The sequence below is a fragment of the Mchenga conophoros genome, linkage group LG7, assembly GCF_057382185.1.
Source record: "Mchenga conophoros isolate Kocher_MC1m ecotype Shallow Benthic linkage group LG7, M_conophoros_male_GT1.1, whole genome shotgun sequence".
NCBI classification, from domain to species: domain Eukaryota; kingdom Metazoa; phylum Chordata; class Actinopteri; order Cichliformes; family Cichlidae; genus Mchenga; species Mchenga conophoros.
The window spans coordinates 410781-436079 of NC_140532.1; the positions used below are offsets into that span (position 1 = coordinate 410781).

Sequence of the window (25299 nt, forward strand, 5' to 3'; positions counted from 1 at the left end):
AGCTAACTGGGCGCTAACCGCATCATTCAAATATATTGAATGTCGCAAAGAGAGGAAGTGACGTAAGATTTGCGCATGCGGGGTACCGATCGGGTTTCCGGTACGGATCGGGTAGTGACATTGACGAAGCATACTGCTACTTCCGTAAACTCGTTGATGTCGACTGCGCATGCTCTGAACATGTCCCAGTCCACGTCGTTGAGTGCGTCCTGTAGCGTAGCTTCTGATTGGGCAGTCCACCGTTTTACCTCCCTCGTGGTCACGTCTTCCCTCCGTATGCTTTGTTTATACTGGGGAATGAGGAAGATGGCGTTGTGGTCAGACTTCCCAAAAGCCGGGTGTGAGACAGCTTTGTAGCCCTGCTTGTATGGCGTGTAGCAGTGATCCAAAATCCGATCCCCTCTCGTTGGACACGAGACATGCTGGTAAAAGTTTGGCATGACTTGTCTGAGGTTCGCTTTGTTAAAGTCTCCTGCTACAATGAGGGCTGCTCCCGGGTCCTTGTTTTGAAGCGAGCTCAGCACATCATGTAATTCGGACAAAGCCATACCTGTGTCCGCTTGGGGTGGGATGTAGACCGCCGTGGCGATGACTGAGGTGAACTCACGGGGCAGATAGAAAGGGCGGCACTTAATGCTCAGGAACTCCAGATGTGGCGAGCAGCCGCTGGAGAGAGTAGAAATGCTCCTGGCATCACACCACTTTCTGTTTATCATGAAACACACTCCCCCACCTTTGGTTTTGTTCGACTCTGCCGTTCTGTCCGCGCGGAGCACAAAGAATGAATCCGACGGAGTTACGGCCTGGTCCGGCACGGTGGGGGTCAGCCATGTCTCCGTGAAGCACAGAATGTTGCAGTCCCTCATGTCACGTTGGAAGGTGACCCTTGCTCTTAGGTCATCGAGCTTGTTCTCCATGGATTGTACATTGGCCAGTAGGATACTGGGCAGTGGTGCGCGATGCGCCTGCTGTCTCAGTCTGTTCCTAATACCAGCGCGTTTTCCCCGGCGCTTCTTTGTTCTGTGCCTCGGATGAGCGGCCCGTCCTTTGTTGTTCTCCGCGCCGCGTAGAATCTCTGGCGGCCAGGAAGGGTCAGGTTTAAAAGTGTCCAAGATTAGATGTGCAACCTTGGCACCGATGTTTACAAGTGATCCGCTGTCGTATACTATAAGACTAGAGGATTTTGGGATGTAAACCAGAGCAAAAAATAGGTAAAAAACAAAAAAAGTGGATAGTCGGAGCGGAGCGGTCAGGAAGGCGTCTGGACGTGGCCGCACCATCTTGTAACATGTAACAGGTCTATGTTGTCATTACAGGTGTCTCATAACTTTTAGGAGTGGTCATAAAGCAGGAAGAAATACAGGTAAGAGCCTTGGCAGCACATTGTTTAGCTATCGCCCCCACGATGCTGAATCGTGAAACAGAAAGACCTACTGGAGAGAGAGAGAGACGGCCAATTGGCGTGAAAGCCCTCCAAGCCACGTCTGCACCCCAGGCAGGCATCACTGTTCCCCTGGGAGTAAACCAGCTGTGACAGATGTTAGCCAGAAAAGTAGGGAAATGCAAAGCTTACAGCAAACACGGAGCTTTGTGCCAGACAGTGGAAGCAATGGAAGATCATGACAGTGGGCTTAGGGTAACATGTTTAACATATGCACTGATGTGATTTATAATTCAATGCAAGATCTTCAAACACAATGCCATTTAATGGAGAAAAAAATCTGTTGCCACTCAGATATTTAAACATCTGAGTGGTGGAATTTAAAAAAAAAAAAAAAAAAAAAAAAAAAAGGGTCTAGTACAGCCCTGTGATACTGCCCTTAATGCATCTGGTGGCCTCCTCCTTAGTTTCTCATTGTTAAGTGGGTTTGTGGATGTAGGGCAGCCTTTGAGGTCAGACAGGTAGGTCAGTAAGAAACAGGAATAGTTCTGTGCAGCTGCAGGAGTACAAGCTGTTGGTACAATGGATGCTGTCAAGTAGCACAGAAGACTGTAGGAGTAGGATGGTCTGATGCAGGTCTGGGAGGGAACACCAGCCTGCATCTCATCAGGAGCATGCCCAGAAGCACAAGCTCACACTTAAGGGCAACTCAGTATCTTGACAGACTGGAGAAGCTGGGGAGCGCATCACTGATTTTCCAATTGGCAGACGACCCACTACATCTGAGCCAGAAAATGATACAAGGAATAGGGTTGTGACGTGACGACTCCTAGAGTGAGCAGCCAAAAGAAGAATAATTACACCACCAGCCTGAACCGCTGATACAAGTCAGAATTGGCCTGTTCTCTCTCATCAGTTTCCTGTTCTTAGCTGACAAGAGTGGCCCCCTGTGTGACGTTGTCCCGCTGACTGGATATTTTCTCTTCTTACGGACGATTCTCAGTGAGACAGGAAAAATATTAAGGTCAGGCGGTCTAGCACCAACAACCATGCCACAAAGCAGCTTAAAATCACAGTTCTTCCCCATTCTGATGCTCAGTTGGAACTTCAGCAGGCCATCCTGACTATACCTAAATGCATTGAATTGTTGCCATATGATTGGCTGAATAGATAGGTAACAAAAATATGGTATTTGTCCCAGTCTTAAAAGCAATAGAATCAGTGCCTCCTCAGGGTGGTTGCTATAGAAAAAGAATCGTTTTTAATTTTATCTTAGTACGTAAATATCATAATTGAAATACATTAAAAGCAACTGAAACAATATTTTCAACCTGGGTTTAGGTTTCGCTCTGTTATCACCCTGAAAGAGATCTCTCAAAAACTTCTCACATTCCTAGTGTGTTTGAGGCGATGAGCCTTCTTGTACAATATTTAAGACATTTAAAGTAAGCAGACATAAGAGTTCATCTTTAATTTAACCCGTGATGAAAAACAGAGTTTGCCCATTTTTCTATGGAGAATGCTGCATTTTATTCTTCTTCCACATACATAGAACCATATGTGCACTGTAGCCAAAAATGTGCATATTTACAAAAATGAAATCAATATACACAAAAGAATTATAATACAAGAGAAAAGAAATCCTTCAGTAATCCTTACGATAACAACATGGCAAGTACAAACAAAAGTTATTTTTGACACCTTGTGAAGTTTTTGTGCAGAGATTCTTTTCTCACAAGATGAAGTGTTTGTATGTTCCGGGTGTGTAAGGGTGAAACCGCTGCAGCCTTCATTGCGGTACATCTGTAACTTAAACTTCTTAACACTGTTTTTTTTGTGAGCAAACTTATGATCCGTCATTTTAAATGCAAATTAATTTTCAAAGGGTAAGTTTAAACTGTTTTAGTGTTTGTTTCCATTCAAGGTCAGACAACTGACACGTGTCGGCTGCAGACAGAAACTTTTAACCCAGAGCGGGTCAGTTTGGGAAGTAACGTCACTTCAGGTTTTCTTCAGAGATCATTTATAAAGTGCAGCTTTGAGAAAGAACACAGAACTATGAGAGAAGGGACTTTCTGCAAATATCATATGAAAAAGAAAAATCACCAATGAGATTACATAAAACAGTTTATAATGGTCTACCTTTGAAGGGGGAAAGCATCTAAAACTGGGTTTGGGAAGGTAGAGTTGGGAGGGGCTGGTTAAATTAACTAGAAACGTTTTTTGGTAGTTGTTTAAATTCAGCTTGAATATGCACACGTATCATAACTCGGAGAAACGGCTTGTGAACAACAGCCTCTAAATGTTGGCCACGAGCACGCCTAAGGGTGTTTCTTTGATGTGCTCAGCTGCCAAAACAGAAGCTTTGATGTAATTTCCTGCTTAACTTTTGACCAGCTACTGCTTTTGGGGATTTCTATTCACTGTTTATACTTTCATCCGACTGATCTCATCATGCTTCCTGAAATTCTTGCTGTCTCAATTAAAACGCAATTCCAACAGATGCACTGCAAACGAAAACAAAGTGTTCTTTTAAACTTCCCATGTTAATATTGAACGACTCCGAACTGCACAAACCGATGTTGGGTTTTGTAGCCTGGTACTGCTTGACAGTGGAAAAAGAACAAAAATGCTTTGCTGAAAGTTTCAAAACATGCAAAAACCTGCCAGCGTCACACGTGTCTCAACATAAAGCTGGAGAACAAGCTGAGAGTCTGTATTAAGAAGTCAGCAAAGTTCAGGAGAGGAAACCGGTCGTGCGCTGAGCTGGTGCCACGGTCCAAAAAGAGCGCGCCCAGTGCTGGTCCCACATTCATGGAATCTCTGGACTGTTGTCGAGAAACAAAGAAATGATTACCTAGAGACTTTTCTTGTTTGACGAATGTGGTAACTTTTAATATTTTGGTGACGCAGACACCGGTGCTGTCGATCTTTATCGACCTGAAAGTGAAGGAGAGAAAAAGTAGATCGTCCCAAACGATGGGTTTCAACAGTAGCAGCTAGTTTGACGATCAGTCTCGATGAAAAATAAAAACAATTAAAGAAAAAGTCCTCCAAGCTGGAAGAGATGGTAAAATAAATTATTTTTATATATATCCTTGCGTGTGTATGCACTGCGTGTATATCTGCTGATCGTCTTAACTGAGATAGTTCTTTATCCGAGCAGCAACCCAGAAAGGGCGTTCAGGTCTCTCATGTACGGGTTGTCGCTGAGGATGCGGTCGATCCGCTGCTTCTGGTCGGGGAAGATGTCGTACAGTTTTCTCTTCAGCTCTGACGTCTCCCCCGGCGACCGCTGGGGCGGAGGTGAGGGAGAGGGTGAGGGAGAACGGCGAGGTGGGTGCCATTCTGGGGGCCCAGAGTGGGGCCAGTGCGCAGTGGTGTGGGCCATCAGGGAGGTGGGGGTCCGCGGGGCAGAGTGAACAGCTTGCACGTAAACTGGCTGCTGCTGTGAGGGAGGCCGGAGGTCCGGGGGTCTGAGAGGCGGAGGCGTGCCCGGAGCTCTCCTGACAGGAAGAGAAAGAGAGGGTGTAAGAAGGAGCAGTGCACAGCACAATAACCAACACTGACCCGACAAGGCCTCAGTATTTCATCACACACCAGCTTTCTTTACGGAGGAAGATGTCAAGGTGAGGTCCGTTCTTTCCCAGAGGGTCATCGGGGATCATGAAGTGGTCCTCCACAAAAGTAAACTGAAGCAATCTGCTGGTCAAAGTGGACAAATTCACAAACTGTAACGTCCAAGCAACTGTTCTTAAACTCTAGTGGGCACTTTCTGAACCCACACTGTGTTGTTTTTTCTGCGGCTTTTACATTCTTACTGTTGACATATTACATGTTCAATTGCTGATTTCGAATAACTACATTTTATTCTTGAAATTTTAACATCACTACAAAAGCTGGAAAGTACTCTGGAGTTAAGATCATCAACGCACCAGGAGATCCAGGCGATGCAGAACAATACAAAAGAAGACACGCTTTCAGGTTCTTTGCTCAAACCTTCCTAGAAATGACTTAATATTGTTGCTGACAAATTAACAGCATTTTCCATGAAAGTCTACTGATTTGGGTACAAATGTCTGTTTTTCCCCCAATAAAAAAAAAGTTTTAAAAAGAATTAGTCTGTGAAAATTATTTAAAAATGTTAAGAGCTGTGTTGTTTGTTGATGAAGAAATATGCCACACTGAGTCACAGTATGTTTACAGGTATGTGGAAATGAGAAATTTGGTTAGAGTCAGTGATGAGTCTCTCCCTCCAGTACCATGTTTATTAAACCAGTTTGAGATAAAAAAAAAATAAAAACTTTACAGTATGCGAGATTGTTGTCATGGAATTATAAGCTAAGCTAATTTTACCCCTGGTGAAGGCTGAACTAGTCAGCCTGAACAAAGCAGCCTTAAATAAACAGTTTGTGTACGGGGGAACGCCGCTCTCTGTGTAAAGCAGTCACAACCAGGAATTAACCCATGACAGCAGCACCGGATGGCGTCAGACCAACTTGCACAGTGGTTTCCTGTGCAAAAGGGGTCTTTATCCGAGACACTGACCAACAGGGGGCGACACAATCCCACAGTCTCATACATTTAGCCCTTCATATGGGCTCTGGTGGAGCACCGTATGATAGAAGTCATGGAAAATGTTACACAGCTACTTTCAATACAAACACTCTTTGTCATCAGCGATGTATATAAAGTTTCAATATATTTATTCAGTTTGCATTTATTTTATTGTAGCCTTAACTGTAAATATATCGGCATACTAGATGCGCTGAGAGTAATTTCTGTATTCATCACCATATAAGTAAGTCTGAGTGGTTTACAACACTCCCTGCAGATACAGCAGAGTATGAATGGTTGATATCAACGGATTTATTTTCCTCAATACTTTTTCAACGGTTCTCCTGCGTGTCAAAAAACATGTGAAGGACACGATGTGGGTGTTCAAAAATCATTTAAAGACATCTCTTAGCCAAATTAAATATGTTGCTTTAACTGATGTAGCAATATGAAATTCTCATTAAGGAGTAATAAAATGCATTATTCACTATTAGTCACCAAAACTGGATCTTTTGATTGGTGACACACTTAAAAATGCTGTACCCGTTTAGTTTCCTGCACACACATGAATTCTCAGGTTCCTTTTCCTATAAAGGACTCGCTGATTGATAGTAAATGTAAATAAAATGGTTTTAAATAGAACTTCAATCTTAACATTGCTCCTGTGTGGACTTTCCAGTGCCATGTTAGGTAATGCAGCACGTAAGTGAATGACTCACTGAGCTGTATACACAACAATCACCTCTCTCTAATGATCCTACGCCAGGTGTCCGAGGTGTCGACGAAATCCCTCAGGTTGTCATTGGTTACAATGATCCCGTCTGTTTTTTCTGCTAGGTGGAGCATGAATCTGACAGGGAGAAAAAAAAAGGACACTCAGGATTTTCCTCGTGTTCAAAAATATTGTATGTGGAGAAGGTGCTGGTCAGTTTTATGATGAATGATCTGGGCTTCAAAACATCATCATAGAATCATCATATATCTGCATATGTATCTTCTAGTCATCTATTAGAAAGATACAGTACAGATGAAGGTCAGCAGGGTGAGTCTGGGAGCGAACACACACAAGGGAACCTTCAACAACTGAGCGATTCAGTTATTCGGTCTTTGTCCATCAGTCTCTGTGCCCTTAGATATGAAGTGTTTTCAGGGTGTACCTGTCATCGTGTGAAGATATCCTCTGGCCACAGACTTCCCTGGAGGGGGTGAAAGAGAGCAGCCTCAGGTCTTCTAGCTGGTTTAGAAAATGTTGCTCTGTAAGAAAACACCGCCGGCTGTGTCAGTAAAAACAATGACGACAAAGTGAACACACACACATGTGTACTAAACAGGTTTGTTTGGTTCCCGTACACAATGACCCGCAAGACAAAAACCCAAACAGCTGCTCCAGAAGTACTGCTGCTGATATGACCTTCAGCTGTGTTAAGTACAGAGTTTCAGCAGAAAAAAATGTTTGTGTTTCTACTACTACTAATAATAATACATTTTATTTAAAAATAGCGCCTTTCAAAGCACCCAAGGACACTGTACAACAGATAAAAACACAAAAACTGGAAATATACACAACAGATGAAAGTTAAGAGCATACAGAGGTTTAAACATAAGCAATTTTAAACAGATGAGTTTTGAGGGTGGACTTAAAAAGAGGGAATGAACTAATATTTCTGAGGTCAGGGGGTAAGGAATTTCAGAGTCGAGGGGCAGAGCAACTAAAAGCCCCGCCCCCCCATTGTAATCAGACAGGAAGTAACAGAGAGAGAAAGAGAAGATGAAGATCTGAGGCACCGGGATGGGAAGTTCATCTGTACTAAATCGGAGAGGTATGGTGGAGAGAGAGAATGAATAGCCTTAAATGTATAGAGGATTATTTTAAAATGGATGCGAAATTTAACCGGGAGCCAGTGAAGCTGCTTCAGGATTGGGGAGATGTGGTGGGTAGAGGAAGTCCTAGTAATAATACGGGCACCAGAATTCAGGACACGTTGCAGCTTGTTAATGGATTTTTGTGTGAGGCCAAATAATAGTGAGTTACAGTAATCAATTCGAGAGATAACAAGAGTATGGACGAGAATGGCAGTGGCATGAGGAGTGAGCAAAGGGCGGAGGCGATTGATACTAAAGCAACCCGTTTGAATAATTGATTTATCACAAGTGAATGAACTGTAAATAAATCAAATACCCACGGGAACAATCACAAGCCTGCTGATGCTTTTTTGTGGCTGTGTCTCCAAGACAACAAAGGACCAAAGGAAAGACAAACAGACACTCCGTTAAAATATTTTAATACACATATGAAGACTGGCCTGTATAGACCTGTCGTACCTGTTGTTAGTCGATCCCTCTTTTGACGCCACTGGGGGACAAAGACTGTGATTTCCCTGTGTCCTCTCTTCCAAAATGTCTCCACTGCTAGTGCTATACCACGGCAGGAGAAGAACCGATGAAGGCCATGACTGCAGAAGTGAGGACGAGAAGAAGGAGGACACAGTTAACTGGAGAAGACAACTCCTAAAAACCCATAAAAACAGAAGTAATGGACAGTAATAAGGCTCAGGGATAAGGCTGTCCACTTGTGAGGAAGTGCCACAAATTAAACTACAGATGCTCCTTGTTCCCTCCACGAGCATTCAAAAAATGGATTGAAAGCACAGAGAGAAATAAGAGTGAACATGTGCACAGGACTAGGATCTAGAGTCAACTAAAGGAACGGGAACCTTGGAAACACTTCAGAACCCCCCCCCCAAAAAATAAGGCAATAAGCACAAACACTGAACACATGTAAACACATTCAACGTGATGCGTGGGCAAAACCCGGGAGTTCGTTAATAAACCAAACAAATACACGATACAGGGCGCAACGTCAGCTGACCCAGATTGTTGTCGATGACGTGCACGACCTCCATATGCGCACGTCAGATAGCTGTAATACAACATCGGTCGCTAGGACGCAGAAAACCACAGAACAACAAAAGCAGCGCACGGCAGCAGACATGAGAAACTCCCTGACAGCAGCAGGAAGTTGGCTTCTCTCGCTGAAATCCACAGACACAAAAATCTTATCAGCCACGGAGGTATTTTTAAGTATTTGGCCTTATTGGCACTTTGTTCAGTGGTCTCAGGTTTCTGAGTGAAATCTAATCCTGCGTCATTCATACACCTCAACAATCACCACCTCAGGAGAAACGGCACACACGCCAACGCTGACAGCCCTTCAATGGATTTTTATGTTTGGGGGAAATCTTGTGCACATGGTTATTTTCAGAGGAAATGTTATACACTACTACTGTAAGATTTTAAGGCTTCTGTGACCCCTGGTTGATATACAAAAACAGACCGGCACAAGTTCCCCTTTTCTTCACTAAGAACTGAATGTACAACTAAAACGGCAGCTAATAAACTACGAAACAGGGAAAACTAGACTGGAACTGCAGATTTCTGTTTTGGAAAGCTGATGTTCTTGAGGAAATAATTAAATGCTGCTTTATGAATGAAGCTTCTGTTCATTCTTTTTTTTTCCCCATCATGTGAATTCCGGTTTTGTCTGCCCTGCCTACTTCCCTGTATACGGAGTTACTATGGTGTTCAAAAATCTAGTCTTACATGTGCTGCAGTTAAAGCAGAGATGACCAGCTCACATCCTGGTCAGCTGCTCCACACTCTTCATACAGCGTTTAAAACCTTAGCAGTTCCTTAAAGTGCTTCACACATGGAAAAGTGACACAAGTCTGACCAAAAATAAATAAACAGATAAAATAATGATGCAACAAGCTAAAGGTAGAAAGTGGCAACGACATCCGTCTGTATACACTCTGCCAAAAACCAAGCAGAACTGTTTTTAACATCGACGTGATAATTCATCTTTGACTGTAGAGACTTCACAGAGCGAGTTCCTTAAAACACGAGAACTGTGAAATGGAAACTTTTCACTATGAAATTTGATGTCTACCTGAATTCTTAATGTAATGGTGCCATTATAATATTCTTATTAATATCTCAGTAATATCATTCTTGTAATAACGCTGTGAGAAAGTGCCCCGTATTTCACAACATGGCTCGTCATACTCGGGCGGACGCTCAAAGCTGATAAACCCATCGACTCAGACGTCTTGCAGATGCACAGAGTCGAGGCAGAGAGCGCACACGGACACTGCACAACAAGATAAACTTCAGCTTGTGGTCAGAGCCTAAAGTGCAAAGTCAGGGGGAGTTCCACTCGCCGCTGATAGAGAAAGTGATGAATGAGAACACAGCAGGAAGAGCTTATGCAATCTAAAAATCACCGAGCAAACCTGACAAGGGAACACATTTCAAAACTTTACATAACCCAATAACCTCCTTCAGGATCATTGCCTTCATCCCTGAAACTCAAATTACTGCAGTCATTTAAGGCAGGTGTTATTATTTCAATAAATATACAAGAAAATCTCTTCCTGTGTCTGTACAGGAAAGCGACTGCATTGATTTTGGCTCACTTTGCGTTGTGTAGATACAATAATGATCAAAACTGAGTCACAGTGCTGACTTGTGTGTTTCCTTTAGACATACTTCTGGTAAGGAGGGACGATGAAGTAAGAACATCAAAGGAAGTAGCTGCAAAAATGAGAGGGCAGGAGAGGGTCATCTGGGTGGAAGAGTGCGAGCACAGAGGAAAGACAATAATTTGTGTTACACACATAAAGAATGTCCTATCCAATAATCAGAAAGAAACATACAGATTTTTTACTAGAAAGGGCCTTTCTTCTCAAAAACACCCCCACGGTTTCACCCCCACACATCATCAATATTGTGCCGTTACACGTGCTTTCGCTCCGTCAATCACACACACACACGTGAAATCACTCGCAAATATGATGACTAATAACAGTATGTGACTGCGTGGGCAAGGTTTTGGTGCACCTACACAACAGTTGTAGCTGCGACCTACGCGCTTCAACAGATGGTATTGTGTGACAGAGATGGTGTGACCTTAACTGATGATGATGATGATGGGAAGGTGGATAGCTTCGTTAGTAAAAAGGAAAAATGTGGTACGAGAAAATCAGGCGCGGGAAGTGACACCAATCAAAACACATATTATATTTGTCATCAAGCGACTTACAACATCCTGTCCTTACAGCCATGATTAAGAAATGCTCGCTCTGAAAGAAATGACTAACACTCTGCTCTCATCTCTTATTTATAATGGTCAGAGGAGCAGATGGGGATTCAGACAGACAGCCCTGAAAATGCTGCAGCTACAACAAGAAGCATCTGGTAAATCTTCTGATTCCCCGAGTCATGCACAGCTTTGTACTTGATGGTACCTTGTGGATAATCCTGGCATACAAATATGTATATTTGTCTTTTTTTCATATTCAAGCTCATATTCTGCATCATCTAAGCTGAACCAACATGATTACCAAGATGTCAGGAACAAAGTCCATTGGACACATGAGACTAAAGTGGAGATGATGCACAGCACCACGTTTGGAGAAAACCAAAAGCTGCAAATTAGCACAAACACCTCACAGCAACAGCTAAGAAAAGCGGTGGAGGGCTGATAATCAGGTTTGCTTTGCTGCCACAGCACCTGGAAACCTTATTGCACTTGACCATGAACTCCTCTATATACCAAAGTATATAGAGTGAAGCCATCTGGGCAACAGCCAACGCTTTGCTGAAATGTCACGCAACAGGACACTGATCTCAAGCACAGCAGCAAAGCCGAACCAGAAAACGGCTGTTTGTGGGACCTTAAGAGAGCGGTGCATGAAAAAATGAGCACAAACCTGACTGAGCTGAACTGCTGCTAAAGACAACAAGCTACAAACTGCTGAAACGTGTTTGTCACAGGATGGTGAGGCGTCCTGTGAAAAACGGACACGGTGGGTTTTTTTTAAATACCCCGCTTGGAGCTCAGGTGTACGCATCAACACATAAAAAACATCCAATTTGTTAACTAACCTTGGAAAAAAAAGACATTTTATACAACCTATATTTAAACAATGTTAGCTGAAGAGCTTTGTGCCTTTTATAATAACTCTCCGACAGATGAGAGGGATCTGAAACTATAACAGTAGTTTTCTTATATAAAGTTTTTACTGAATGTGAATATCTTACTTGGTATGAAAAGGCCAGACTTTTCAGTATAAATTTCTTTTTACACTCACGCCATAGCCACGTTGCTGCCGTCTATGATGATGTGTCTGAGGTCTGGGCGTCCCGGCTCGTTTGGCAGGTTCAGTTTGTAGGGAGTCCTCAGCGACTGATGGAAACGAGCCAAGCCAGTTACTGGTGGGGCCGGCGGGTCATTTGTGGGAGGCGTCCGTGCTGCTGCCCCGTGGAACCCCGTGTGGCTGATTGTCTGATAGGAAGAGGCTGAGGGTCGGGCGATGGGCTGAGCTGACTGACGAGGACGAGACAAAGAGACCGTGATGTCACTGATGTTATAAATCCACCAGACGCAGCTGTCCGGGCGCGTGCTGCGTTTAAAATAACTGCTCATTCCCAGCTTTGTCGTGTGTGTGAAAAGACAACAGACACTGCACAAAATGCTACCTCAAAGTGCCACCTGTTACACAGAAAACTTCACACACACCATTTTTGACTGAACACTGGGGCAATACCTACACTGGTGGTTGAAGCCAGGGATGCAGTGGTGGCAGTCAGCCACTGAGGCGTGCTGCGCAGTGCCGTTACGGTCTCGACCTTCACCGATCCCCCCAAAGTCTGAGTCCCACCTCGGGACAAGTAGTCCCTCTGCGGGATGCCTCCGCCTCCTCGTGCCAAATAGTCGGTTCTGGAACCCGACTGTGCGTTGAGGTGCGCCACCGTGATCATCCGAGACATTCTGTCTGCCGCTTTGGTATCAGTGGGGATGATGTCTTCATCGTCATCAATGGTAATAACCTCATAGTTTCCTGCTCCTCCTTGAGCGCTCGAGCTCCTCTTAATAGTGATCGCCTGAAATGAGGTTCGAATCAAAGTTTAGCACGTGTACAACGCCTCGCCACGGTTAAAAAAGGCATCGTATCTGATAAGATATCAGAGGTTATCTCAGGTGAAGGTATCAGAGAACAAGATGAAAGATAATAAGAAGCAGAGAGAATAATATAGAAGATGTACATGTGAAGACAGGATCGCACGCTACAGCTAGACCTTTGGCTCTATGTCTGTCTCTGTGAGACAAAGAAGTAAAGCTGAAGTGAGTTATTGTAAGTTGTCAAGTACCTGCTGAGTGCTTGTTTCGCTGCCGCTGCACTGCCTCCTGTGCCCAAGCCCATTACTGCTGCTTCCATACTGGTTGGGCTTGATGTTCTCTTTAGATCTCCCTGGGTCCGCCGACAGCCTGCTCAGCTCGAGCTCCTCTCTGAAGCAGGAGGCTGTAGAGACGGATGACGATGAAGAGCGAGCGTCTGAGGTACGCACAGAGTTTAGTCTTCTTTCTTTTTCCCCTCCTTTCAAGCTCTCTTCACAACGCTTAGTTTCCTCCACAATTTTCTCAAGGACGAGGAAGGTATCTTCCGTCTGTCCTGTTGCTTTGACAACACGTTCCACCACTTCCTGCTGGTAACCCATGGTTCTGGGGAAAATGTGATTTTGTAGCATGTTACATTACTGGTGGCTATAATGCATCTGCTTGTCTTTAATGGCTGTAAAGAGAGCCATTCAATTCCAGTTCAAGAGAAACTCAAACAAATCAAGTAACATTACTGGGTTCATTGTGTCGTTCAGACACGGCTCACCTTTCTGTCGATGCTTGTCACAGCTCATACTGACGAACCGCTCAGCAGTAGAGTTTTTTTTTTTGTTTTGTATACTTTATTAATCTCCTGTACGGAAATTACTCCCTGTATTTAACCCATTCACTCAGTGAAGCACTGGGCAGCCAATCCAGTGCCGAGGGAACAGTGTGTAGGGATGGTACCTTGCTCAGGGGTGCCTCAGGGTAGCTGTTTGGTGTATTTGAACCCCCGACCTCTACCCTACCCTACTGAGTCTACTGAGGTAAGATAACTTACCCACCTGAATCTAATCCAGTGCCATGTAATACATCTTGATGCATGCTCAGTCACCCAGGATGAGCTTTGATCAGTGGTTGTTGATCAATGGTTATGAGAATTTGCATATTAATGATCAAGGAACTGACCTCCCAGCCCTTTGTTCCTTCAGTGGGCTGGTTTCAGCCATTGTGCAAATGTACTGTTTATAAGATTGGAACCTGCAGTCAGCTGAGACTGAAGAAGTCACCTGATGATGACAAAACGTTTCTCCCACTGAAAACGTCCAGGTGAACAGAATCAACTTTTCAGCTACAACTTTCCAAATTGGCTCATTAAACGTGACCTCGTCCCAGACATGCTGTCTGCCTCTCTTCATTCAAACATTATGGAGTTGAACGTAACGTATAAATGTTATGTCCCACCTAGTCATCACGGCTTTAAGGGAAAGCTGACTGGATTGCACATTCAGACAGGAGTCATTAAGAGATCAATGAAAAGGGGGGCGTGTCTGAAAAGGGTACGTGAGGTTGACTCGTTCTGTTATCAAGTCAAGTAGTCAAGTATTTATTTATTGTCATTGTCGATTATGATCTCACCACAAATGACTAAGGAACACTGCACAGTGAAACTCAACAGTTAGCCACTCGATCTGATTCAACTGGATCACTGAACCTTTGTATTACTTTAATTTGAACATCCACATGTATTTTTGTACTGTATGCGTACGGTCATGACCTAATGTTTCATCAACCAGGACAACAACCAGCAGGTCTCTTATATGTACATAAGCATATGTGAGCTCTGTTCAAATACAAAATCTATTCTTCATTAAGATTTCAACTAATTATTATATTCATAAGCAATAATTCTTCCAACGAGTGTGTTAATTTAATCAATAAAACAAAACCATCACAATATCCTTCATTCCAGGTAATATTCGACTTACTGTAATGTAAAACAAAGAAAAACTGACCACGTTTCAAATTATGGTGGTCGTCTTTAGACCCCAAAGATGACCACCATAATTCCAAACAGTTCTAATATAAATCCAAGGAATTCATTTGGAAACATTTGACTAGTGTGAACTTTACCTGAAAAAATTGACCAAGCAGCGGAGGTTGGTTTCTGGGCTGACTGCCTCTCCCTCATCCGAGACACCCTCAGCAGAGTCCAGCATGATGGGCCCAGATACGGTATTTGCCTTCGCTGAGGAGGAGAGGGACGACGAAGCAGAGGGGGTTTTGGATCTACAGCTGCTACCGCCCCCCCGGCCCTCTCTGTCCCTCTGTCGCTCCCTTTCTCTTGCTCTCTCCGGCGACTCTTCCCTCCGCTCCAGAGAGTACTGTCTCTTTGTATCCCGCGTCTCACTGCCTGATGAACGCCGCTTGTGCGTGGGCCGATTGCTGTTATGCAGGACTGCCTCGGGACCTAAACCGATTCCACCTGCTGGTTTACTGCCTCCGCCAAGAGATGATGGCGTGGTCCCTCGCTCCTCAAAACTAGTGTCCAGGATGCGGTTGGAGAGCTCCGTCACAGGGGTGCTGCTCTGTGAGCGGTCCTGGTCAACCTCCGACATGCTTGGATGGAGCATCTGGTTGAGCTGAGTCTGGGGAAGGAAACACAGTGGTTGTTGCCTCAGTTAGGAAACTACAATAAAAGTTCCTCTCAAACTGGAATGCTTGCCATAGCCAACGTTCCTATTGTACTTTCCAGTGTGCTTTACGTGGTTCTTCTTCCCGATGCCAGAAATGACGTCTTCGATTGTACTTAGTGTGTGACTTTCAAAAACATTCAACTTGTTCTTCAACTTCTCTCTTACTTCATACGTTGGTAAAACATGATTTCTAAATACCTAAAAGTACAATGAAGCTCTTAACTTGTTGATAAATAAATAATTCACACTGAAGTCATATTTTTTAAAACTAAAACAAGCTTCATATAAAATAATAACTAATTCAACATTTTGGTGGCAGATCCAAATTTGTAATTCTGCAGCATGATCACAAAAGTTTAAGAGCACCAGTTATGCTCTCTAAACATATCAAAGAGACATAGTTAATGGGGGACTACTATGCATGATTCACAATGATCCTATCCCTCAAAAACACTTTGAATAACCCACCCACCCAAAGCCAGGGCTGGCAGTATGTTTAGCATCTGTGTTAGTAAATCTCCCCTTCACACTCACAATGGAAGTGAGCAGTGAGGGGGTGAGACTGATTTTAGCTCAATGCCTATAGCTTACCAGTTTTCTAAGTAAAAACGGGGGGAAATTCTTACTGACTTGTAAAGCTGGGAAGCATCTTGTTGCTGGGACATAGAAGAATGTCAGCAGATATTAACAGCTAATTCTACACAGTTTATAAAAATATAATAACACTATAAAAACGCCTTTTATTACACATGACCTTAAAGTTAACTTTCTTCTTATTGACCATACCTTCCCACCTTGACTTTCAGACCAGTTTGTAAACTTAAGCTGCTTACACCAAAACAATGAATGCAGAGGTATATTTTTGGGTCGAGGTGTGGTTGAACACAAAATAATACCAGTCATGCATCAGAAAAACTTTTTAAAATCTTAGTATTAAATCTTATAGCACAAGGCTACAATCTCAACTACCCACAGCAGCTTATTCTCTTTGAAATTTGCAGTTGTCATCAAAAACTCTTTGGTCACAGTGGTCATGCTCTACGTGCTGCCAGAAAATGTTCACACTAACCAGAGAAGAGGTGTTTGTGTTTGTAGGGGTGTGAACAAGTCCCAGCAACTCCTCCTTCAGCGCACTGGGAAGCAGCAAGAGCTCCATAGTGTACTTGTCATCCCTTTCCTCCACGAAGGACTTGAATGCTCGTTTTACTGTTGGTTCTGTGTCACATGGTAGACTTCGCTTCTCCTGGACAAAACACAAAAACACTTGAGCGTGTGGTATGACATGCTGTAGACTACTCCTCCTTAAATAATTTCAAATGACTGTTAAATCTTCACATTTTATTTACAACTATTCATCAGCTTTCCACAATATAAATGACCCCCCTGGAGTCACGTAACTACTACAGAATCAGAATGAAACTATGTCTGATAACAAGACTCGTACTTGGAACAGTGCTACAAACTGCTGAACTCTGCTTTGAGCCATCACCACGGGCTCAGCCCGACCCAACAGCCGCAGGCAGCCCGGCTCTTGCACCAGAACTTCAGCGCTCGTGTCCCGTATGAGCCTGTCCAAAAAAAGGCCCCTGGCGCCAGCAAAGATACAGTGCATATCTACCGGGTACCGCTCTTCTTTCTGCAGTTCTGGGTCGCACAGTCCTCGAACATATTCCTGCACAACAAGGAGAACACAAAATATCATCCATCTAGGAAAGAAAGAAAAAAGAAAAAAAAAAAAAAAGGAACCAATCAGAATGACCTAATTTAACATATTTAGCAAAAAAAAAAAAAAAAAAAAAAAAAGAATATAAATATTTCACACAGTAAGTGTTGTCTCGTGCTTGACGTGCCCACACACCTGTAAGGTATTTAAGGTGACACGTGATGAAACCAAACTCTACTCACTGTTTTAGGGAATCTCCTGGCTGTGGCAACTGTTTGGATGAATCAGCGCAGGTGGGTACGGTAACTTTCTTACAGATAGTGTTTCGCATTTTTTTGTGTTTCTCTGCCGATAAGAAGTGACTCAGCACGAGCAATGTATGATGACTCAGTGATGCGGTGGGAGAGACAGAAAGGGTGTGAGATTTGAACGTGAGCACGGCTATAAATATGTGGGTGTGGCTTCTTAAAATAAAATAACCAATAAAATGAGTTTCCTTTGGCCCTGTGTACAAACTATACAGGCTGAGAGATCACTGCTGCTTATACATTAGATTTTTAACAAGTAGAAATAATGATTGTATTTATAAAGGAGACTGTCAGGGTACAAGTGTTTGCCTGTGCTGCGTAAGGAAGCGCACGTTTTCTCAAATGAAGAAATAAATGTTTCTGCATAGATTTGAGCATTTTTTTATTTATTTAATGTATTTTTGTTTACACATAATGAATCAATACAAGCCCCATCTCCAGGAAGCTTGGACTGCAGCTCCTTGTTCTGCAGTCTCAGAGAGCTTTAGCACTTTTCTATCTGCTCTAAGTCCTGGTTGGAGTTGCACTCCAACGGTGAGTAAATCTCGAAATCAGTCAACAGCAATCCAGGACAAGGGTCAAGGACAATAAGAACCAGGCCAGCTGGTAGTTAAAACACATGAAGGTAGGGCCAAAGCAAAAAACAAAAAAACAAAAAAAAAAAACAAGATAAGCAAAACTGGCCAAAGCAAAATAAGTAAGGCTGTCCACTGGTAACCCAATCACAGAATCTAAACATGAGTGACCAACCCAAACAAACCTTTTAAAATATGAAGTATTATTGCATATGCTATACAGGGAGTGCGGAATTATTAGGCAAGTTGTATTTTTGAGGAATAATGTTATTATTGAACAACAACCATGTTCTCAATGAACCCAAAAAACTCATTAATATCAAAGCTGAATGTTTTTGGAAGTAGTTTTTAGTTTGTTTTTAGTTTTAGCTATTTTAGGGGGATATCCGTGTGTGCAGGTGACTATTACTGTGCATAATTATTAGGCAATTTAACAAAAAACAAATATATACCCATTTCAATTATTTATTTTTACCAGTGACACCAATATAACATCTCCACATTCACAAATATACATTTCTGACATTCAAAAACAAAACAAAAACAAATCAGAGACCAATATAGCCACCTTTCTTTGCAAGGACACTCAAAAGCCTGCCATCCATGGATTCTGTCAGTGTTTTGATCTGTTCACCATCAACATTGCGTGCAGCAGCAACCACAGCCTCCCAGACACTGTTCAGAGAGGTGTACTGTTTTCCCTCCTTGTAAATCTCACATTTGATGATGAACCACAGGTTCTCAATGGGGTTCAGATCAGGTGAACAAGGAGGCCATGTCATTAGTTTTTCTTCTTTTATACCCGTTCTTGCCAGCCACGCTGTGGAGTACTTGGACGCGTGTGATGGAGCATTGTCCTGCATGAAAATCATGTTTTGCTTGAAGGATGCAGACTTCTTCCTGTACCACTGCTTGAAGAAGGTGTCTTCCAGAAACTGGCAGTAGGACTGGGAGTTGAGCTTTACTCCATCCTCAACCCGAAAAGGCCCCACAAGCTCATCTTTGATGATACCAGCCCAAACCAGTACTCCACCTCCACCTTGCTGGCGTCTGAGTCGGACTGGAGCTCTCTGCCCTTTACCAATCCAGCCACGGGCCCATCCATCTGGCCCATCAAGACTCACTCTCATTTCATCAGTCCATAAAACCTTAGAAAAACCAGTCTTGAGATAGTTCTTGGCCCAGTCTTGACGTTTCAGCTTGTGTGTCTTGTTCAGTGGTGGTCATCTTTCAGCCTTTCTTACCTTGGCCATGTCTCTGAGTATTGCACACCTTGTGCTTTTGGGCACTCCAGTGATGTTGCAGCTCTGAAATATGGCCAAACTGGTGGCAAGTGGCATCTTGGCAGCTGCACGCTTGACTTTTCTCAGTTCATGGGCAGTTATTTTGCGCCTTGGTTTTTCCACACGCTTCTTGCGACCCTGTTGACTATTTCGAATGAAACGCTTGATTGTTCGATGATCACGCTTCAGAAGCTTTGCAATTTTGAGACTGCTGCATCCCTCTGCAAGATATCTCACTATTTTTGACTTTTCTGAGCCTGTCAAGTCCTTCTTTTGACCCATTTTGCCAAAGGAAAGGACGTTGCCTAATAATTATGCACACCAGTTACCACAGTCCTGGTGGTACTGGAGGATAGATATTTTTACTAGCGAAAGAGTCCAAACAAACAGTGGAATAAACATTCCCATCTGCTCATTGCAAAGATAAAGAGAAAATGTGGCATCTGTACAAAAAAAAAAAAAAAAAAGTTACTGTAAGCCACCTAAAATTTGCCTCATGAAAATGAACTGCACTGGTGCCTTTCTTAAATTTAAATTCAAGGATATTAGCAGTGAAAATGAACGTACTCCCAAGACTCCTCTATTTATTTAGAACTTTGCCTGTTGAAGTAAGTCAAACACAGTTTGGGGAATGGGACAAATGGATTTCTCGCTTTATTTGGCATGGGAAAAAACCAAGAATTAAATTTAGATCTTTACAGTTAAACAAGGCAAAAGGGGGGGCAATGCTCCCATGCTTACAATACTACTATTATGCATCTCAGGTCATCCCCCTGCTGCAATGGTGTAACCCGAACTTGAAAGCTAAGTGGAAATCCATAGAATTCAATACAACCCCTAAATTCCAACTACAAGCCTCAATTGCGGATAAAAAATTGGCAGACTGTTTAGAAGATAAAGGACCATGGATTAGCCACACTTTAAAAATATGGAATAAAGTGACTAAAATATGTGGCAGTGAACGAATACTAAAAGTATTTAGATGGTGTGCTTATGACACAGATTTTGAACCAAATGAAAGTGATAATAGATTTCAGTCCTGGATAGAGAGTGGACTAACAACATTCCATTCCTTCACACATAAAGGGACACTACAGAGTTTCCAGTCTTTACAAATAAGAAATGGCTTAAGACAAGTAGATTTCTTCAGGTTTCTTCAAATAAGGGATTACTTTAATAAACACTGCAATATCCCAAACCCAAATATGGTTGAGTCAGAAATTTTTAAGATAGTTAAATTAGCATATGATAGTTCTCTGAGAAAGGCAATTTCCAAACTATATGATGTGCTCCTTCAAGCAAGGAAGGATACTACTCAAAATGTTAAGATTAAATGGGAATTGGAATCGGGGATGGGTATAACAAACGAGAACTGGGAGAGGATTTGTAATTTTCATTGGTACTCTCTTGGAGAGACCACTGTTGGAAGAACATTATTAGATTTTTCAAAACCCCTCATCAAACTAAATATAAAAATCGGACAGCAGAATGCTGGAGAAGATGTGCCTCTTCTGATCCACATCATTATCATATCTTTTGGGACTGCCCTAACTTAAAAAATTACTGGCTGGGAATTCATAAAACTTTGTGTGAGGTTTTTAAGATAAAATTTGACATCAATTTTATAAATTTGTACTTGGGCTTGGTTGCTGGCTCGGTCCGGGGAGGGGACACAGAAATCTTACAAGCGCTATTAGCGGCCAGCATAAACTCAATAACCAGAAAGTGGTTAAATCCAACTCCGCCAACACTTGAGGATTGGTTTAATGTGGTTTTCGAAATATTTAAAATGGAAAAATTGGCATTCTTTTTAAAAATTCGGAAAGACAAATTCTACAAAATATGGAATAAATGGATTAGCTTTGTGTCCCCCATCCGCCCTGAATTTAGGTAAGACCAGCCCTGAATTGGTGTATCTTGGTGTATCTCCCATGTATCGTACCATGTCAGGTTGACCCTCAACTTCATAATATGTACCTAATGTATTCTTTGTAAATAAGTTAAACATGTTGCATTATGTAACATATTGTGAAGCCAATGAGTTAATTTTATTTTTTTTTGCTATCAGAATGTAAAACAAAAGGACTAAGAAAAAGGTTTTTTTTTTCTTTTCTCTTTTTTTGACTAAATAATGTCAATGCACTTTATTGTAACAAGTCCCTTTTTTTTTTCTTCAATAAAAATATAATTTAAAAAAAAGAAAATGAACTGCTGTTCCCAAAGAATGTCAATAGCTGGCACTATGAGATTGTTTAGTGCTTGTGAACTTGAGTAGATAGAGAAGGAGAATAGCGCTAAGGCTACGTATGTTGGTCGGAGCTACTCACCGAGTTTTTCTTTAATTCTTGCTCAAGAAAAAGGTTATGTGTGAAGACAAATTGGATTTTACTCTTCAGCTTGTTGGGAAACACTTTTTGTTGATGCCGATGTACCTCTGTTTTTGTGGTTTTTATTCATTTCCGGTGAGCTGACTAACTGCGCTAGCATAGCAAGCTAATCGTTAGCTAATAATTAGCTTAGTGTAATGTAAATTTCATGTGTTCCCTTTAAGTGCTGTATTATCCTTTTATTTCTTCACTTGTGAATGTTTTAAACCAATCGGAAATATTTCTTTGGAAGCTAGTAGTTAAGTTTTATTTATTGTAATGAGATGAGCAGAGACTTTGCCTCCTCCTGTGTCTTATGTTTTACGGAGTCGTGGCTCAGTGAGGACATCCCGGACTGCGCGCTCAAGCTGGAGGGCTTTCATCTGCTGCGCGCGGACCGGCAGGCCGCTCTCTCCGGTAAAACCAAAGGTGGAGGTGTCTGCTTCTACATCAATAGTGGCTGGTGCACAGATGTAACAGTGATTGCTCAGCACTGCTCTCCCTCTCTGGAATATCTTTTTATTCACTGCAAACCGTTTTATTCTCCGCGGGAGTTTGCTTCATTCATCCTGGCCGCTGTTTACATCCCGCCAGACGCGGATGCGCGAGCAGCTCAGTGCGCACTCGCAGAGCAGATTCTCCACACGGAGCGGACATACCCGGACTCTCTCATCATTGCTCTCGGGGACTTTAACAAAGCCAATCTGAGCCATGAGCTTCCGAAATACAAGCAGTATATTAAATGCCCGACCAGAGAGGAGAGGACATTGGATCACTGCTACAGCACGATCAGCGGGGCCTATCGCGCGGTGCCCCGCGCTTCACTCGGACTTTCTGATCACGTCATGATCCACCTAATCCCTGCGTACAGACAGAGGCTGAAGCTCTCCAAACCTGTCGTGAGGACCAAAAAACTGTGGAGCAACGAGGCTGTGGAGGAGCTTCGCACGTGTTTGGAGACCACAGACTGGGACACATTGAAGGCTGCTTCTAACAGCTTGGACGAGTTTACGGACACTGTCACCTCCTATATCCACTTCTGTGAGGACAGCATTGTGCCATCACGCACCAGGGTGAGTTATAACAATGACAAACCCTGGTTTACCCCTAAACTCAAAAAGCTGTGGCTGGAAAAGAGTAAGGCGTTCAGAAGCGGAGACAGGGACTGCTACAGAGAGGCCAAGTACAGGTTCACTAAGGAAGTGGACATTGCCAAACATCAGCACTCTGAGAAGATGCAGCAGCAGATCTCAGAGAATGACTCGGCCTCTGTGTGGAAAGGTTTTAGGAATATTACAAACTACAAGCCTAAAACCCCCCACTCCACTGACGACTTGCTCTTGGCCAACACCCTCAACGACTTCTACTGTCGTTTTGACGAGCCATCAGGCAGCCTTCACACCTCCAACGACCCCAACAATAGAGGCACTTTGGACACTCATTCCCCCACCTCTCCCCCCTCCATAGAGCCATCACCACCTTCAAACTGTTCACCTACAACACCCCCCTCCTCACCCCACACAAAAGAGGATTTCACACCACCTCCTCCGACCACAACTCTTCATATTCATGAAGCAGATGTGAGGAAGCAGTTTAAGAATCTGAATGCTCGGAAAGCTCCCGGCCCAGACGGTGTGTCTCCTGCCACCCTCAGACACTGTGCAAACGAGCTGGCCCCAGTGTTTTCTGGCATCTTCAACTCCTCACTGCAGGCATGTCATGTGCCTGCCTGCTTCAAGTCCTCTACCATAATCCCTGTCCCCAAGAAACCTAGGATCACTGGACTAAATGACTACAGACCCGTGGCTCTGACATCTGTGGTCATGAAGTCATTTGAGCGCCTAGTTCTCTCCCATCTCAAGACCCTCACGGCCCCCCTCCTGGACCCCCTGCAGTTTGCATATAGAGCCAACAGGTCTGTAGACGACGCCATCAACATGGCCCTACACTTCATCCTGCAGCATCTGGACTCCCCAGGAACCTACGCCAGGATCCTGTTTGTGGACTTCAGCTCTGCCTTCAACACCATCCTTCCAGACCATCTCCGAGGCAAGCTTTCCCAGATGAATGTGCCTGATCCCATCTGCCGGTGGATCACTGACTTCCTGACGGACAGGAAGCAGCACGTGAGGCTGGGGAAGAATGTCTCAGACTCCCGGACCATCAGCACCGGCTCCCCTCAGGGCTGTGTTCTTTCTCCTCTGCTCTTCTCCCTGTACACCAACTGCTGCACCTCCACCCACCAGTCTGTCAAGCTAATCAAGTTCGCAGATGACACCACCGTCATTGGGCTCATCTCTGACGGGGATGAGTCTGCCTACAGGAGGGAGGTTGAACGTCTGGTGTCCTGGTGCAGCCACAACAACCTGGTGCTGAATGCCCAGAAGACAGTGGAGATTATTGTGGACTTCAGGAAGCACACAGCCCCACTCCCCCCATCATCCTGACTGACACCCCCATCACCTCTGTGGACTCATTCCGCTTCCTGGGTACCACCATCACCCAGGACCTGAAGTGGGAGCCCACCATCACCTCCGTCATCAAGAAAGCCCAGCAGAGGATGTACTTCCTGAGGCAGCTGAAGAAATTCAACCTGCCAACACGGACGATGATGCAGTTCTACACCGCAATCATCGAGTCCATCCTCACCTCCTCCATCACCGTGTGGTACGCTGGAGCCACTATCAGGGACAAACAGAGACTGCAGCGTGTTGTGCGCTCTGCTGAGAAGGTGATTGGCTGCAGACTCCCATCTCTGCAGGACCTGTACACCCCCAGGACACTGCGGCGTGCAGCCCGGATCTCAGCTGACCCTTCTCACCCTGGACACAGTCTGTTTGACCTGCTCCCCTCAGGCAGGAGGCTCCGGTCCATTCGCACCAGAACCTCTCGCCACAAGAACAGTTTCTTCCCCTCTGCTGTTGGACACATGAACAATAACCACATGACTGTCCCCGCCACTAACACATGACACTACGCTGTGTCACTGCATCATTTCATGTCTGGCACTGATCACCACCTGCACTCATGTATATATCTTTCTACGTAGCACTCTTAATTCTTATTCTCATGTATATATCTCATGTATATCTCATGCACATATCTTTCTTTCTACATAGCACTTTAATTCTTATTGTTTGCACTGAAGCACCGCAGCAAATTCCTAATGTTGTAAACCTCAACATCTGGCAATAAACCCATTCTGATTCTGATGAGATGATAAATATGAGCAGTCTTTAGCTAAATAGTACTGCGACCACGTTTTGCACTTTCCTCGTGCATCAGTAATGTACATTCTCTCAATTCATTGGATTGATGTGACTGCTGTTCACAAAATATGAGATTTGAGTTAAATTTGTATGATGTAGTAATTGTTTCAAGGTTCTTTGATTAATTTTATTATTGATTGCATTAAGTCGTTATATACAAAGAGTGAGGGGCCTTTGGTCACTAGTGTTAATTAAGTTGTTATATGATATTCATGTAAAATATGTTCACTGCCCTGTGCAGGTTGTTTTTTTTGTTGTTGG

General features: G+C 43.5%; 1 protein-coding gene across 2 annotated transcripts in view; it reads right to left on the reverse strand.

The window, feature by feature from the left end:
- Positions 1–2886: 2886 nt before the first annotated feature.
- Positions 2887–25299, reverse strand: part of n4bp1 (nedd4 binding protein 1) — a 31966-nt gene continuing 9553 nt past the window's right edge. Inside the window, exons 2-13 of one of the 2 annotated variants that reach the window (XM_085281407.1) lie at positions 17019–17246; positions 16644–16817; positions 15012–15526; positions 13148–13499; positions 12548–12880; positions 12088–12323; positions 8261–8391; positions 7096–7192; positions 6681–6788; positions 4982–5083; positions 4524–4887; positions 2887–4439 (exon numbers count right to left, since the gene is read on the reverse strand). In XM_085281407.1, the coding sequence (XP_085137533.1) occupies positions 4536–4887; positions 4982–5083; positions 6681–6788; positions 7096–7192; positions 8261–8391; positions 12088–12323; positions 12548–12880; positions 13148–13499; positions 15012–15526; positions 16644–16817; positions 17019–17246 (2628 nt within the window). In that variant the 3' untranslated portion in view covers positions 2887–4439; positions 4524–4535. Of the gene's footprint in view, positions 4888–4981; positions 5084–6680; positions 6789–7095; positions 7193–8260; positions 8392–12087; positions 12324–12547; positions 12881–13147; positions 13500–15011; positions 15527–16643; positions 16818–17018; positions 17247–25299 lie in introns of both variants that reach the window. The other variant, XM_085281406.1, reaches the window with a different exon arrangement.